Below are 17,379 nucleotides of genomic sequence, written 5' to 3' on the forward strand. Positions count from 1 at the left end.
CCGCTAAGGTCAAAGGTAACCGAGCCTTAGCAACGGCCTGGGTCTCGGATACCGTTGCCAGGGCAACGGGATTCCCAACCGCAGGGACCATCTGCGCGGACGGCTGCTTCGAGGAGCTGCGGTGTGACATGTGTAAACGTCTGTGTTTTTAACGGCTAGAACTTGAGGTAAAGACGCTAAGGAAGGGAAAAAAAAGGCACTTACGAGTTCACGCACTTTTGAGTTTAAGGCGAGAAAGCTACCCCCAGGAAACGGGGATTGAAGCTCAGGCATTTTCTCCTGTTTTGTCGTGGTTAAGAAATGCGGTAAGTTACATTCGTCTGGTTTCTACTCACAATAGTGGAAGGTGTTTTACTAAGGGGAGATGCTGGGGTAGTGGTAATGTCCCTGTGATAGTGATCCAGCTAATGCTCTGGAGACAAGGGTTGGAATCCCACCAAGGCAGCTGGTATCATTTAAATTCAATTAATAGTTACCATGAAATGTTTTTTTTAATTTAAAAAAAAACATCTGGTTTGCTAATGGTCCTTACCTGGCCTGGTCTACATGTGACTCCAGACTGCCCAACAAGGACAATTTGGAAGTTGCAACAAAAGCCAGTTATGCATCCCATCAACTAAATCTGCTTAAAGTGACCGACCTACTTCCTTTCAAAGGGGCTGTTGGAGTAGTATAATCTCAACCCTTATTTCTCCCCACAGTGAGTTCGTCTAGCTGACAGCACAGTTGGTCTGTGTGATCATTTAGCAGCAGTCAATCAGCCTCGGGCGGTGTGAACCTAGAATTCATCGTTGCTGATTAATCAGAAATAGCAGAGATGCTACCTGCTCCATTGTGGTCAGAGAATGATCGTGTTGGGGAGATCAGGGATTCCATGCTGATCAATCCTCTTTTAATAAAGGTAAGGACTTGAGGAGTCACAATACTGGCAGTTGAGCCAAGAACAAAACATGAAATCAGCAAATACAAAAATGAAATACTGCAGATGCTGGAAAACTGAAATAAAAACAGAAAATGCTGGAAATAGTCTGCAAGTCAGGCAGCATTTGGGGAGAGAAACAGATGTTATGGCACAGTGGATGGTTAATGCTGGGCTGCTCAAATCCCAAAGGGAATCTTGAAGCAACTGACTGTTTTGCAATTCGTATATATTTTGAGAGGCATGTCTTGAATTCAACAGCAATAAGACCACCGAGTCTTATAGGTTTCTTACAAAACTAAATTAAACCTTTATTAATTAAAAAAAGATTTTAAGCACATACACAGGTTTACAAATTGCTGCTATAATAACTTCTAGCTCCCCTGATTAATCTAACTCTGTTACACTCCATTAAAGCAACAGTAAGAAACATATATTTTAAAAGATCCAGGAAAAGTAACACACAATACCCTGAACAGTCAAATTCAAAGTGAGTTTTTCTCAGCTTCGGTTCCTTGTAGACAGTAGTTTGAGGCTTAGAGGCTAGAGGCTTTTCACACTTGTTTGATCTTAGAATGCTTCCCCTTACACACAGCCTTCTCTCCTTTATACATATTTGCCCCTTTGAATGCAAATTCCCATTGTTTCACTCTGTCTTTGGACTTTACCTCTCTAATAATGAAATCTATCATAGTCCCGATTTTACCAGTAATCTTTAGGAAAAATAAGCTTCTCTTGGCTAAGTGAAACATTTCACCCTCTCTTTTGAATTCAAGCTAGTCTGGTTTATTTAAAAATGCAAATGTTCCCTTTACACCTCACCTTCTAAAACTTCACCCATGTTTACTTAATATTTCAAACCTAGCTTATCTTCTGATACATCAAAGCCTTTGGACCAGCTGCCTTCAATTCAATTAAGTCCCCCGCACACACAGACCCAGACCCCACTATTACTCTGCTTTACAATAAATTCCAATAACATTATGAAAATTATTATATCTTCCTGACAGGGAGTTAACGTTAACTGAGGAACAGTTCGGATGAAGGGCCATCATTGACCTGAATTCTGTTTCTCTCTCATTTCGACTGTTAGAAATTAGCTAAATGTTAGTTGTAGAAATGGGGTTTAGATGATGACTTAGAATTGCGTATGAGATATATACAAATAAACACTGCAATGCAATTTTGTCAGAGATTCTACTTTGAATATAGAAAAATATGCAGCAAACAGTACTATTTTTGCTGTCTCCTTAAGGAAGTTTTCTGTGTAAAGTTTGTTTAGATATTTCAAAAAATATGCTTCTCTGTTTTCCACAAAGGGAAAATCAGAAAGTAAGTCCACTGGACCAAGTGCTCCCTATCTGGCTGGACCTCCCAGCAGCCAGTAAAAGTACATCATGAGTAGAGATCTTCGAACAGTTCATGTTTATGACCTCTCTTCTTGGATGCTGCAGAGACAAAGGCAAACAAGTGGGATTTTTTTAAAAGTAGAAATTTAAAACAGAGAGTTAATTTAGAGTGGAACCAGTCAAGAGAGAGAAAAAGGAACACAGGGAAAAGAATCAGTAGCTTCTTTGATGGATCGGCTAGTTAAGAGAGCGAGTAGCCAAGTCTTAAAGCCAGAAAGATCCAAGGTCAGACCCCTAGTATGTCCACAATCATAACCAGGCCAGCAGTTTGAAAGCAACATCGGCCCCAGCAGCTTTGGGGCACATTGGCTATGGTTTCTGATTGATACCAGGGATTTCTTCTGATAGTAAATGTGTTTGCATGCTGGACAAGAACAGGATGGAACCTGGCTGTGCCACCAATCCCCCCCCCCCGATCTCCACGCCATGAAAAAATAATCTGTCGATACCTACTGTGGAGACTCAGCCATAAAGACTGGCCACTTGAACATTGGAGAGAAAATAATTCAACTCAATCAAGGAGTTGATGAAAGTCAAGAGAAAGAAGACAAGAGGAGAAACACTGCTGGAAAAGAAAAAACTAGATGACTGAAAGGGAAAAAGAATACATAGGCAGAAATTTCACTCTCTGCTGTCTTGCTACGGAATGATAATAGTGAAAAATTTAGAAAAAACTATGGTTGAGGCTATTCCCACATTCCCTGATGGATGAGATTTTAAAATGTGCTGCTCACATATTTGGAAAGAGAACAATAATAAGAGTTAATTACAAAATTACAGAAGTTTGTATGTATGGATTAAACTGAGAAATATCATTGTTCCCAGTATTTATTTTCTTTAAACAAAACATGGGATAATTATTCCATATTTAAAAGTAGAACTTTAAAAAAAAATGTTAATGATTATTATTTGGACTGTGGAGCACATTGTAAAGAGCCTCAGTATTTAATATAAATTCCTCTTGAATCTATAGAGGTGTTTACCCAAGACTTGAAAATCTCCTCATTAATGATTAAGTACTTAATTCACCAGGTACATTTTGGCCCAGATACTGTCTACTATCTCACCAGTGAATTATGGAACAAATATGAATACAATTACAATTGTTTTATGCTCAACTTGTATCTGGGATGAACCTAGAATAATAGATTTATAATTATTTACTAGACATACAATGGAACATACAGGACAGTGTACTGATGATATGCCTAATGTGCTGTAGTTGATTTTTACTTTGAGAATTTCTCTTTCCTTGGACATGAAAACAGCCTCACTGAACACTGGCTGTTGTAGTTTCAAACCTAATTTCAATATTCATGATATAATAATGAAAAGATCATCATAATAATGAGTTTCAAACTAGAATAACCAGACCACAGTAGTTTTATATGCATCCATAGAGAGTAAAAAGTACACAGCAGATTCTTTATCTTGCACCAGGTGGCGCCGGTGCAACAGCTAAGATCGAAACTACCCTAACCTGTAAGAAAATTAATGCTCTCCACAAAATAAGATTGGCAAATAAAAATGCTGCGTATTTCATAATATTCGGTAGATGTTAAAATACTGTTGAAACAAAGAGGCTTCTTCGTTTTGCATTAGCTACACAAATTACAATCTAGTAAAATGGAAGATACTCAAAAAGGATTTGCAAAAGTTTATGCAACTTAAAAAGGTAGACCTGATTACTAAGTGGTAATCAACTCTGTAAAGTATTGCAAAACAAAAACAAAAACAGAATTACCTGGAAAAACTCAGCAGGTCTGGCAGCATCGGCGGAGAAGAAAAGAGTTGACGTTTCGAGTCCTCATGACCCTTCAACAGAACTTGAGTTCGAGTCCAAGAAAGAGTTGAAATATAAGCTGGTTTAAGGTTTGTGTGTGGGGGGCGGAGAGAGAGAGAGGTGGAGTGGGGGTGTGGTTGTAGGGACAAACAAGCAGTGATAGAAGCAGATCATCAAAAGATGTCAACAACAATAGTATAAAAAAACATAGGTGTTAAAGTTAAAGTTGGTGATATTATCTAAACGAATGTGCTAATTAAGAATGGATGGTAGGGCACTCAAGGTATAGCTCTAGTGGGGGTGGGGAGAGCATAAAAGATGTAAAAAAAAAAAAATTTTTTTTTCTTTTTTTTCTTTTTATAATGGAAATAGGTGGGAAAAGGAAAATCTCATAATTTATTGGGAAAAAAAGAAAAGGAAGGGGGAAACAGAAAGGGGGTGGGGATGGGGGAGGGAGCTCATGACCTAAAGTCGTTGAATTCAATATTCAGTCCGGATGGCTGTAAAGTGCCTAGTCGGAAGATGAGGTGTTGTTCCTCCAGTTTGCGTTGGGCTTCACTGGAACAATGCAGCAAGCCAAGGACAGACATGTGGGCAAGAGAGCAGGGTGGAGTGTTAAAATGGCAAGCGACAGGGAGGTTTGGGCCATTCTTGTGGACAGACCGCAGGTGTTCTGCAAAGCGGTCGCCCAGTTTACGTTTGGTCTCTCCAATGTAGAGACCACATTGGGAGCAACGAATGCAGTAGACTAAGTTGGGGGAAATGCAAGTGAAATGCTGCTTCACTTGAAAGGAGTGTTTGGGACGGTGAGGACAGAGGAAGTGAAGGGGCAGGTATTGCATCTTTTGCGTGGGCATGGGGTTGTGCCATAGGAGGGGGTTGAGGAGTAGGGGGTGATGGAGGAGTGGACCAGGGTGTCCCGGAGGGAGCGATCCCTACGGAATGCCGATAGGGGGGGTGAAGGGAAGATGTGTTTGGTGGTGGCATCATGCTAGATTTGGCAGAAATGGCGGAGGATGATCCTTTGAATGTGGAGGCTGGTGGTGATAAGTGAGGACAAGGGGGACCCTATCATGTTTCTGGAAGGGAGGAGAAGGCGTGAGGGCGGATGCGCGGGAGATGGGCCGGACACGGTTGAGGGCCCTGTCAACGGCCGTGGGTGGAAAACCTCGGTTAAGGAAGAAGGAGGACATGTCAGAGGAACTGTTTTTGAATGTAGCATCATCGGAACAGATGCGACGGAGGCGAAGGAACTGAGAGAATGGGATGGAGTCCTTACAGGAAGCGGGGTGTGAGGAGCTGTAGTCGAGATAGCTGTGGGAGTCGGTGGGTTTGTAATGGATATTGTGGACAGTCTATCACCAGAGATTGAGACAGAGAGGTCAAGGAAGGGAAGGGAAGTGTCAGAGATGGACCACGTGAAAATGATGGAGGAGTGGAGATTGGAAGCAAAATTAATAAATTTTTCCAAGTCCCGACGAGAGCATGAAGCGGCACCGAAGTAATCATCGATGTACCGGAGAAAGAGTTGTGGAAGGGGGCCGGAGTAGGACTGGAACAAGGAATATTCCACATACCCCATAAAGAGACAGGCAGAGCTGGGGCCCATGCGGGTACCCATAGCCACACCTTTTATTTGGAGGAAGTGAGAGGAATTGAAGGAGAAATTGTTCAGCGTGAGAACAAGTTCAGCCAGACGGAGGAGAGTAGTGGTGGATGGGGATTGTTCGGGCTTCTGTTCGAGGAAGAAGCTAAGGGCCCTCAGACCATCCTGGTGGGGGATGGAGATGTAGAGGGATTGGACGTCCATGGTGAAGAGGAAGCGGTTGGGGCCAGGGAACTGGAAATTGTTGATGTGACGTAAGGTGTCAGAGGAATCACGGATGTAGGTGGGAAGGGACTGGACAAGGGGAGAGAGAAGGGAGTCAAGATAACGAGAAATGAGTTCTGTGGGGCAGGAGCAAGCTGAGACGATCGGTCTACCGGGGCAGTTCTGTTTGTGGATTTTGGGTACTTCTCTCTCTCTCCGCCCCCCACACACACACCTTAAACCAGCTTATATTTCAACTCTTTCTTGGACTCGAACTCAAGTTCTGTCGAAGGGTCATGAGGACTCGAAACGTCAACTCTTTTCTTCTCCGCCGATGCTGCCAGACCTGCTGAGTTTTTCCAGGTAATTCTGTTTTTGTTTTTGTTTTGGATTTCCAGCATCCGCAGTTTTTTTGTTTTTATCTCTGTAAAGTATTGTGTCTTTTCACTAGTGGATTGAACTTTGTATTCCAATTTCCTGCTGAGTATGCTCTTTAAAAAATTGTTATAGAAAAGAATGTATACAAAATTTACACTACTGTGTCTCTTTTCATAATGAATACAAATAGGATGTTAGGGTGAAATAAAGAGGATGCACTTGTGGAGCATAAGTAGGCCAGCTTGGCCGATTGGCCTCTTTCTGTTCTGTTCTGTATGTTCCATGTAATTCTATGTAAATGCAGGCACAAGTTTTTTTTTTAAACTATTCTTTGGGAGATTGCCTGAACCACCTTGATCCTGATCCTGAAAGAATGTGGCTGCTTGGAATGTGGAATCTTGAAGGTTCCCATTAGCGGGATTAAGGAAAAAATAAATTCCTCAGTTGGGCAAGGACTGCAGTAGAACACAGTGCACTACTGCATCCGAAATTCAGAAGATTTTACCAAGCATCTCCTACTCTGTCATCCATGTTAACCAACAGGGAAAGCTTACATTCCAACAAAGGTACCACATCTTCTGCATTACTAACATTTGTATTTTTTTTTCTTTTCAGTTCTTTGTTTCATATTAAAATTCCATCAGACTAGACAGGATGATAACACAACCACATTACCAATTGTTACACTACAAATGTTCTCTTCATGTAGAATTACATAGAATGTACAGCACAGCAACAGATCATTAAGCCCAGCAGATCCATGCCGGTGTTTATGCTGCAGACGAACCTCCTACGAGCCTACTTCACTTAAACTTATTAACATATCCTTCTATTCCTTTTCCCCCTCATGTGTTTATGTAGTAAACATAACCTTTCAGCTGTACTGTAAATATATAAATACTGCAACAAAGCAAAATCCTCTGAAATCAGATCTGTTATCAACTCCAAATGAATCTAATCAATATCAATAATAATTGAATAGTTAATTATGCAGTGCACAAGAAAATGAGACTCGAGGTTTCAATGAACCCATGGAAACCTTTCATTCTTCAAATCCTAAGTTGGGACTAATTCTGCATTATCCAAAGTTTGTCAACTAAATAGAGATCACAGGAGGGTTCGTTTAATGTTGTAATCGTGGCTTCAGAATTTCAAATATTCTCCAAATGGCTTTCCTCTCCATACTTTAGATTTCCCATTTCTTAAACAAGAGTTTCGAATCTTTAGAGTAATAATTTCGTAGTAATAAACAAATTCACTTGTATACAAATCAGTTACAAGTGCATTTGTGATTTTAAGAAAATTTGCAAAGACCTAATTTGTTCACACAGGCTTTATTGATACATTTGTACTGATCACAAGAGAATTATGAGTGAAGGCAATCACTTGACCTATTAATTCAGACATTTAGAGAGATCATAATTTCCCAACACCTTGTAACATCAAATTGTTTTTAAGCTAATTCAAAGGACTTTTTTAACTGTGTAAGAGGGTGGGCTTTGAATAAGTTAATGTCACTTGTGCTGAATCTTTGTAAGTTACTCAGCACTACAGCATTCCTCCAATTCTGGCCTCTTGTGCATCACCAAGTTTGATCATTCCATGTTGTGCCTTCAGCTGCCTATGCCCTTAATATTGGAATTCCCTCCCTTCCCTCTCTGCCTCTCTGTCTCTCCTTCCTTCTTCAACAAGCACTTTAAAAACCCAATGATACCTTTGATCAAGTAAGTTGTCCAAATATCTCTTTTATGTGGTTCGATACCAAATTTTTTCTGCTAATGCTCCTGTGAAGCACCTTGGGACATTTTACTATGTTAAAGGTGCTATATAAATGCAAGTTGTTGTTGTTAGTTTCATAAGTTGATCACATTTTGTGTGAAGAATTTCCTGCTATCAGTTCTGAATTTATCTTTTACTAGTTTGAACTTGTATCCCCTAGTTCCAATCCAGCAGTTTAGTTTACGGTAAGATTCTGTGTTAACTTTCCAAGCCATTAACAATGATATAAGATCACTTCTCGAAAGCTTTCTTTCTTGGTTGAAAAGCTTTCCACATAACTCAGGCCCTTGGGTTCAGATTTGTAGTTCTTTTCGAAGTCACTAATTATAGTTCAGATATTGTTGTCTAAAGAGGGCATGTTGCTGTATGTTGTGAATACTTTGACGAAATAGTCAGTTGGAACATATATAGCATTTTCCTCAATTTAAAGTCTGTTTGTGTCCTTTGTGATTTCCACCTCTTCTCTGACTGCCATCTGTCTGATACAGAATTGAATTGCTTTTCCACTGTTATATTTGAGTCTTAGCTGTTAAGCCTTTTTCTAGGTATCTCATTGCCACTTTGATCTCCCAGTAAGCAGGTTTCTTCATTTTCATACATTCATCCCAATGAGTCCTTTCACCCTATAGGATTTATACAGTCCATTTTCCCTCTTTCTCACTTATAATTTGTTCATGAATCAATGCTCCACATTGTATCTTCAAAGATGATCAACCTGTCTTCTGCAGAGGTGTTATTAAACAACTTTCCCAAGTTAATTGAAATGATCCTTACTTCATCAAACTTAGCCCTTTTAAAGTTATCTACAGTTCTGATTTCCAGATCATGCTGAATTTAGTCATTCTTTGGTCATTGTTCCCAGGGATGCTACTGCTTTCATATTTGGTATACTTTCTGGGTCATTGGTGATTACCGTATAAAAATGAGCATTGCCTCTGTTGGCTTCCTTGACACTCTGGGTCATGAAACAGTCTTGCACCACATCTATCAACTGTGACTGCAGGCACAAATGGTAGGTTTTTGAAAGTCTATATTAGATTGACAAAATAGTTTTGTGGAAATTTTAGCTGAAAGCTTTCTGGAGATTTTGGGGATTTTTCTCATAACTACCTTAGAAATTTAGCTACATTAGCTAAAACAATGCATTTTTGAATTACTATTAGGGCAGCCAGTAAGAAATTGTTGGTGTCAGTTACAGCAGTGTTTAAGATGTGAAGCATTGGAGTTCCAATCCGTAGGCTGATGTTTCATATCACAGTTTGGCTATTTTAACAGATTAGTAGAAACTCGATGACCTCAGCATTCTATATTATCTTATGGTCTTAGGGTAAAACCAAAAGAACAGGAGCTTATCAGAACCCTTTCTGTCTGTACCAGCCCAAATTCCAATTCAAGTAACCTAGTACATCTATCAACATTTATTTCACACAAAGAAAACGTGTTTCACATTTTTCATAAATGGCTCATTAACATTCACAGATCATATTATAACTTAATAATCATTGTAGAGAACATCTTGCAGTTAAGCTGAACAATTTACTCACACTGATCCCACAATACTTTGCAGGAATTGTAGGTTTACATACAAAATGTGCGGATTTGCCCCATTACATGGCTGCTTAGAATTCAGCTGCGTGGTGGATTTCCAGATGTTATCTGAAATCACTAGACTTACAGCTTTAATAGTGGGCTTACACAATGTGTCTGCTAGAGAAGGCAATTACATTTGATTCCACTTACTGCAAATTACTTAACATCTTGTAGTTTACAATATGGGATCTATCTGCTTTAGTGTGAAGACCAATGCTGGCACAATCTACAGGGATGTGCTAAATAAAATAAAAGATGCCTAAACTTTAGAAAGACCTACATGTTCCTGATATTTGAAGGGCTGGCAGTCAATCTTTGATTAGGTACCTATCATTACCTAATTAAAACAACATATTTAAACATACAATTGCTTTAATAACTCTTTATCTTTTTAAGTGCACCCCCAGCCCCCTCCCCGCCACAACTGATTTGATTTCAAGACATTACAAAATTAGTTTTTAAAATAACTTTGCCTAGATTATAAAATTCATACTTTGGTTTTCAAGTCCCTCCATGGCCTCACCTCTCCCTGTCTCTTTAACCTCCTCCAGCCATTTTTTTTTAACATCCCCCAGCCCTACAACACTCCCAGATCCCTCAGCTGTTCCAGTTCTGGTGTCATGCACATCCCTCATTTAAATCATTTTGCCATTGCTGACTGTGTCTTCAGCTGCCTAGGCTCTCTTCCTAAACCTCTCTGCCTCTCTACCTCCCTTTCCTTCTCTAAGACACTCTTTAAAACATGTCTCTTTGACCAAGCTTTTGATCACCTGTCTTAATATCTCCTTACGTAGTTTATTGTCAAATTTTGTTTGATAACACTCCTGCAAAGGGCCTTGAAATGTTTTATTACATTAAAAGCTATTCCAAAAGCAGCAAGTGAGATGACCTAGAATTCATTGCCTACGAGGGTTTTGGGAGAGGAACCAATCAATGATTTCAAAAGGAAGTTGGATGGGCACTTGAGGGAAATGAACTTACAGACCTATTTGGATAGAGTGGAAGAATGAGACTAACTGGAGTGCTTTACAGAGAGCTGACATGAACTCAATGGACCTAAGGGCCTGCTTCTGTGCAGTTATGACTCTATGAGCGGAATCATCCCAGATTTGCACTAAGTGCGATAGTAAGTGTGAAAAAAGATATTTTATCTGCAATGGCAGGTCTTTGCGCTCTTCGGCCTCATTAATTATGCAGCCACAGGAAACACGCTGTCTTACTGGCGGGTGGCCTCCGATTTGCCCGCCATGCTGTTGCCTCGCTGCTTCCTCATGCTGGGCGCCGTATTTAAACTACATCCACACACAATCTTCTCAATGCTTGCAGCCCAGGACTGCTCCAATGAAGCCAGGGCCCCAAAAGCCAGCAAGAGTGCAGCCCTCCCAATTCAGTGATGCATCCCTGGGACGCCTTTTGGATGCTGTGGAGGCCCGCTGTGATGTCCTCTACCCGGCTCTGACTGCGGGAGGTCCATCTGTCATGTCATTCCGACTTGCGAGGTAGTGGCAGAGGTGGCCAGTGCCAACACTGCGCATAAGAGGTCAGCCATCCAGTGCAGAAGAAGGATGAATGATCTTATCTGTGCCACCAGGGTAAGTCAACTATCTCATCACTCTCAACTGTCACACTCACAAGCCCATCACACATTCACTGGCATCTCACTCGCTGCCAGCTCAAGGGACATCACCATTCACTCTCATGCAAACCTTCACATCTTCACCTGGCCTCAGCTTCTCTGGAGACTGCCTCCTCAGCTCTCACCATCTTGAGGCCACTTACACAGATCAACATGTGCCCCCACACTCACCCTGGGATACCCCCCTTCCTCAGTACAGCCTTCATCCTGCAGCCTCTTTGCTTGCCTGAGGCCACTTCTCCCCCTTCCCCAGGCGAGCCCTAGCCCTGCAGTCATTGTAAAGCCAACCCTGCCTTACAGCTGGTCTGGTAAGTAGAGACCTTCCAGTGAGCCCCCCTAAAAGTGATGTGGTGCTGCCTGCAAAGCCTGGTGCTGATGACTGCGAGTGCTCTCGAAGCAAGATAGGCAAACAAACCTCGAAGTCCTGAGTGAAGAGTAGCTCGCCAGATGCACATCACTTATGTACAGTTGTGAAACACGTTGGCGCCTGGATGACCCAGCGTGAGGGGGATGACTCCTGTGAGCAGGCTAATAATGAGATGCTAAAGTATTGAAATTGGATTCCTGATGTGCGGTGGTGGAAAACGCAGCCTGCCATTGGTGGGTGGAGAGGATGAGTGCAAACTGGTTTCATGACAGCATTAATCCGCTTTTTGGCTTTCTTGCCATATTGTCCACTCACGCCAGCCAACAGGACCGGACGATTCTGCCCAAGACTCTATACGAATGCAAGTTGTTGTTGTTATTGTTAACCCAGAACTATAAGAGGCCCATATTCATTACACACCATTAAAATTAAGCTACATTGTGCCATCTGAGTATTGCCAGAACACACAAAGGTTATTACCAAGTTGCATGAATTAAGAGCTCTGCTCTAAGAAGGACTTTAACAACATCTACAGAATTGTATGGTGGAATCTTCCGTTCCAGAGACTAAGTGCAGAGCAGGCAGGTTTTGTTTGGGAAATCACGCCCAATTTCATGCCCAGAAGTTCATTAATTATGCATTGGCGAGTGGCTCTTCGAATCGCGTTATGAGGTGGGCACTCTTTCGTCCACCCTGCCATTACCTAATGTGGTCGAAGGTCCTGCCATCATGTTTAAACGCCATTTGAACATGTTTGCAGCTGTGTGCAGGAAACGACTTGATATGGTTCCGCTGAAGAAAAAAGCTGCTCTCAGGTTCAGCAATTACTTCCTTGAGGCCCTCATCTGTGGAGTCCGCCAGCACCGGGATGTCCTCTACCCAAGGAATGGCTCCAGGAGACCCACCAACCTCACCTCACTAGCCTGGGGAAGCGGTTGCAAGGGAGATCAGCTTGTCGGGCACCACCCCCCCCCCCCCCCGAACGCCATCCAGTGCAGGAAGAGGATGAATGATCTCATCTGCTCCACCAGGGTAAGTCAACCCTCAGCTCACTCCAATCTCACATTCTCATTGTGGCATCATGCACTCAAAGGTTACACTGCTCAGTGATCTTACACAATAAAGGCAGGGGAGACATCAGCACTGATTGTCTCACGGACACTTTAACATCACCAGCATCTCATCTATCATGCTGCACAAACTCCATCCTCAGCCCTTACAAGGGAGGGCTCAGAACCCACAGCAGGCATGCATGCTTCCCAACTTCTCCCCCATCTCATCACATTCCATTCCATTCCATTCATCTTCATGCAGGCCACGCTCGCCCACAATCGGAGGGCGATATCTTAGATGGGAGGAGGGATAGCAGACGTCCAGGAGCTGTCCCAGTTTGAGGAGGATGTCGCCAAGTTGGCAGGTGAAGACAAAGATCTCTGCTGTGAGGAAGGTGGGATCGGCTTCTCCCAGTAAGCCAGTATGAATGAGCCCTTCATGAGTTGATCACATCCTAATAATCACAGTGAAAGACATGCAATGTTATATTCTGCCTGATTATGAACAATATCTACCTTCTCTCTTACAGGCACCAGCAGGTCCAGACAGAGCTTCAGACCAATCATAAGCCCGAGCCCCCAGGCCACTTCAGAGGAGGATGCTGAGGATGCAACAGATGAAGAACCGTCACTGCATTCACCTGCACCCTCCACCAGCACACAGAGACACGCCCTGGTGGATCATAGATCTAGATTAGGCTCGGGGTCACATTCTGGGGAACACCTCATTGATATGTCTCCACAGCAATCAGAGGAAGTGATAGCCCAGGTCTCTGGGCCTCAGAGGACTGCTGGATGTCAGACACTCACTCACTGAGTTGGAGTCAGATGATGAGCCTCTGCAAGCAGCCGTCTCTAACATGTTGGAGGTGCAACACCAGGTGGCGGAAAATCAGGTAGAGTTGTAAGAGGCAGTCAACAGACTAGAGCGAAGAATGGAGGAGTCCGTCCGTGTTCTGTCTTCTGTTGTGGCTCTGACATGCAAGCACCTCAAGGTCTCCATAGAAAGGGTGGCAGCCGCCTGGGAGACCTTGGTCCAGCAGATCCAGCCAAATTTGCACTTGCATCTGCACTCCATAGACATTGGTGGTATCCATCAGTGGCTAGATGAGAGGGAGCTGGGGCACCTTGACCTCCCTCTAGGAGCCCCTTCTCCTCAGGGACTCAGGCAGGGGCCCTAGGGCACTCATAAGGAAGAGGACCAGCAACTGGAAACCCCAGGGCCATCCACCCAGGTGACTCTAAGAGTGTCCAGCTGATCCCAACCCCCTCTGCCTGAGACCCAATCCCCTCCAGCTGTACAGGATGACGAGGGAGTACCTGCCCTACAGCAGGAAACCCAAAGTGGGCCTGGGCCGTCCAGGTCTCGGCTCTCTAGAGGATGCCCGCCAAAGTCTTCAAAGATAACAGGGTGTAGCAGTCAGCAGGCTGCCTCCACCTCTGCTGTGTATGTTGGGGATGCACCAGGACAAAGCAGTAGGGTTAGAAAAATTACAAAACTTTGATATCACTTCTGGGTCACAGGTGTTCAATCACTGTATATATCAAGCATCTTTGTAAATACATTTGCTGTTCTTGAGAATGGTCTTGTCATTTGAAAACATCGTGCATATGCATCTATTGCCCTCTTATTGCGAAAATGGGCCATGCTCCCACTCAGTGATCACCTCCCTTTGTGAGCCTCGCTTGTGTTATGTCATGGAGATGTATCAAACTTTTTACTGGAAGCAAAATGTGTTAGTAACCTCTACTACTTACAAACAACATGGAGTTAGGTGTGCTCAATAGCCTGGGAATGTTGGCTGTAATTGTTTGTCAAAATGAAAAGGCCATCTTCATTGGTAGTGTCAAAACACAAGACCTGCAGCCATGATGGTCTGTCCAACCACGCGCACATCTCAGTGTCCACTAAAAATTTTTCATTAAAGCAGCAACAACTGCATCAAGTCCTGGATACAGGGTTCGCCAAAGTTTAGGACTTGGTGAATCATGAGGGTTGAAGGTGCAAGTCCTTGGGGGTAAGGGGTACCTGCTCAAACTTGCTCTCGATGTAACTGGTTGTAGCTGGTTTGGTGCTTTGGCATGACACTAAGTGACAGAAGGATTGTCCCATTGCCTGCAGCTTACTCCTCCTGGAATCTGATGGCTATCAGTGTGTCACAGACACGTCTTCCACATCATGCTTCTTCGATGGCATCCTCACGTGGAAACTGATCCTCATATCGCTCTTCAGCTTTTTGCCCTCCCTGCTCTTCATCATCTGAGGATCACTTAGCCTCCTCCATATCTCCCTCTGGCAAAGGATCCCCCTTTGAAGCACCAGGTTGTGAAGGATGCAACAGACCACGATTATGCGGGACATCCTCTGTGGAGAGTACTGCAGAGCCCCACCTGAGTGATCCAAACATCAAAAGCACATCTTCAGGGGGATGCCAATGGTCTGCTTGATGATAGATCGTGTTAAGCTATGCATGCATTGTATCTCTCTTCCGAGGCACTCTGACGACAACGCATGGGTATCATGAGCCAATGTTTGAGCGGGTACCCCTTACCCCCAAGCAGCTAGTCCTGTAATTGCTGAGTCCTTTCGAATATGTGAAGCACCTGGGAGTGACTCAGGATGTATGAGTCATGGGAACTCCCAGGGTACCTGGCACAAATGTGCATGATATGCTTCTGATGATCCCACACCAGTTGAATGTTCAGGGAGTGGAACACTTTCCTGGTAATGAACATCAAGGGCTGCTGCCATGGAGCTCTCAAAGCCACATGTGTGCAATTGAGTGCACCCTGTACTCTAGGGAAGTCTCAGATAGCTACAAACCCCAGAAATCTAGCAGCCTGGCTAGCTTCATCGAGTGCGAAATTCACATAATGATGAGGCTTACTGCAGAGGGCATCTGTCATCTCCTTGATATATTTATGTGTTGCGAACTGTGGGATACCACATGGGTCCCCTGTGGATACATGGAACAATCCGTAGGCAAAATCAATGAGCGTGGCGGTAACTTTTAGGGGCACTGGCAGGGGTGTCCTCCCAGTCCATGGGGCATTAGATCCTCCCGCAGAACGTGGCATGTATGATCCACCACATCTCTTGGCAAGTGCAGGTGTGCGCAGCGTTGTCTTTCTCTCATCTCCAGATGGGAAAGTCTTCTTCGATATATCCTTGGTCGTGTGAGTCGCCTCCTTGGGATGGGTCTAAACTTCTCATCCTCTGGGTCTTGCTGGGGCTCCCCTGGATCACAGATCTCAGGCTGGGATCACTGCTATGAAGAAGGCAGCATTGTGCTGGCTCCATTATTCAATCCTCCTTCTCCCATGGACTGATATCTGCAACAGGTTACTGAATATTGGGAAAATATAGTGGACCTCTTGCTCGCAAACAGAAAGCCACTGTCATGCCCTAGAGCTGTATCTGCCCTACTAGATTTTCTTGTAGCTGAGGCGCAAACTCACAGATCTAGGTGACCAAGATGCCAACCCTGATACTTCACATCTCAATCCCACAGAGGTTGGAAGAGCTTTGGATGCATTCATAAAATGTGCCACCATACCAAAGGCACTCCTGCAATCTCTGATCTGGTATGCTGATTAAGCTCAGTTTGTACTTCAGCAATGACTGGACGCCCTTTGGCCTATTATCCATGCAGATCGGAGGAAGCACATTAAAGGTTTCAATTGATGATCTGGCAGATATGCAGCAGCTGTGCTTCCTTAACAGTTGCCTGAATTTTCCATTCTCGCATATCTTTCTGTTAATGTTCAAGTGGACCAACTGTATTGTGAAGCCTGCAGTCTCTGGTTAAAGTGCACCAAAAGGCAATGGCTCCAATTGCACCTTCTCAAGGAAGTTTTCCTCTTTTTTTCTCATCTCTGACTCTACTTCAATGGTGTGATTCTAAACAGTTTGAGGGTGCTCCCTGAAGGCTGTGGGCTGCTCCCACACTACCTCAGACCCTTCCTATGCACATTCTTTTCCAGTTCAACTTCGCTATAACTTTGAGGTTTCAAGATGGTGGTGCTGCATTTCTACTTTGAGACCAGCTTTGACTCTCCTGCCAGTGTTTGGGTCTCTTCAATCTTCCTGGAACCTCATGATGTGCAGGTGGACCTCCCTCCAGTTATTCTCCAGCCTCCCCCAGTAACCCTGGAGCCCATAGTCAGTCATTGTGATGGACATTCCTATCTCCCCACTGAACCCATCACTGTTGATGGCCCTATGCCTTATGTGGACCTCACTCCTCTCCCTCGAGGTTGTGTGCACGGTGCCATACAGAGGAGAACCCCTCCAGGAGAACTTCGAGTACCCCATCCCCATTACCTTTTCTCCATTAACAGGCTGCAAATGCATCCCCTAACCATGACCATTCCATCTGCAGCCCAGTACCAAGCCAGACAGCTCCATTGTCATCAACTGTAACATAATGAACACACCCTGTACACCAAGCTGTGCCTTATCCCAACTGAGCACACAGCCTTGTCCCTCCATGGAGCATGACTATGACATTTGTGTCATGCATAGCCCCGTAGCATGGCCCCAGGACTATGAGGTCCACAAAATCCCAGGACTACCTTTAATCTCTCACCCTGGCTGTGACATCCACAAAGCCACAGAACTGCCTTTAATCTCTCTCTCTGACCTCTTGGCCCCAC

The 17,379-nt window shown here is 43.7% G+C and overlaps 1 protein-coding gene across 1 annotated transcript in view; it reads left to right on the forward strand.

The window, feature by feature from the left end:
* Window positions 1–25: 25 nt before the first annotated feature.
* Window positions 26–17,379, forward strand: part of cfap77 (cilia and flagella associated protein 77) — a 227,073-nt gene continuing 209,719 nt past the window's right edge. The window contains exons 1-2 of the mRNA XM_041194108.1: window positions 26–305; window positions 702–901. Coding sequence (XP_041050042.1) covers window positions 818–901 — 84 coding nt within the window. The 5' untranslated portion in view covers window positions 26–305; window positions 702–817. The remainder of the gene's footprint in view (window positions 306–701; window positions 902–17,379) is intronic.

Source organism: Carcharodon carcharias, chromosome 8 (genome assembly GCF_017639515.1).
Source record: "Carcharodon carcharias isolate sCarCar2 chromosome 8, sCarCar2.pri, whole genome shotgun sequence".
Classification (NCBI taxonomy): domain Eukaryota; kingdom Metazoa; phylum Chordata; class Chondrichthyes; order Lamniformes; family Lamnidae; genus Carcharodon; species Carcharodon carcharias.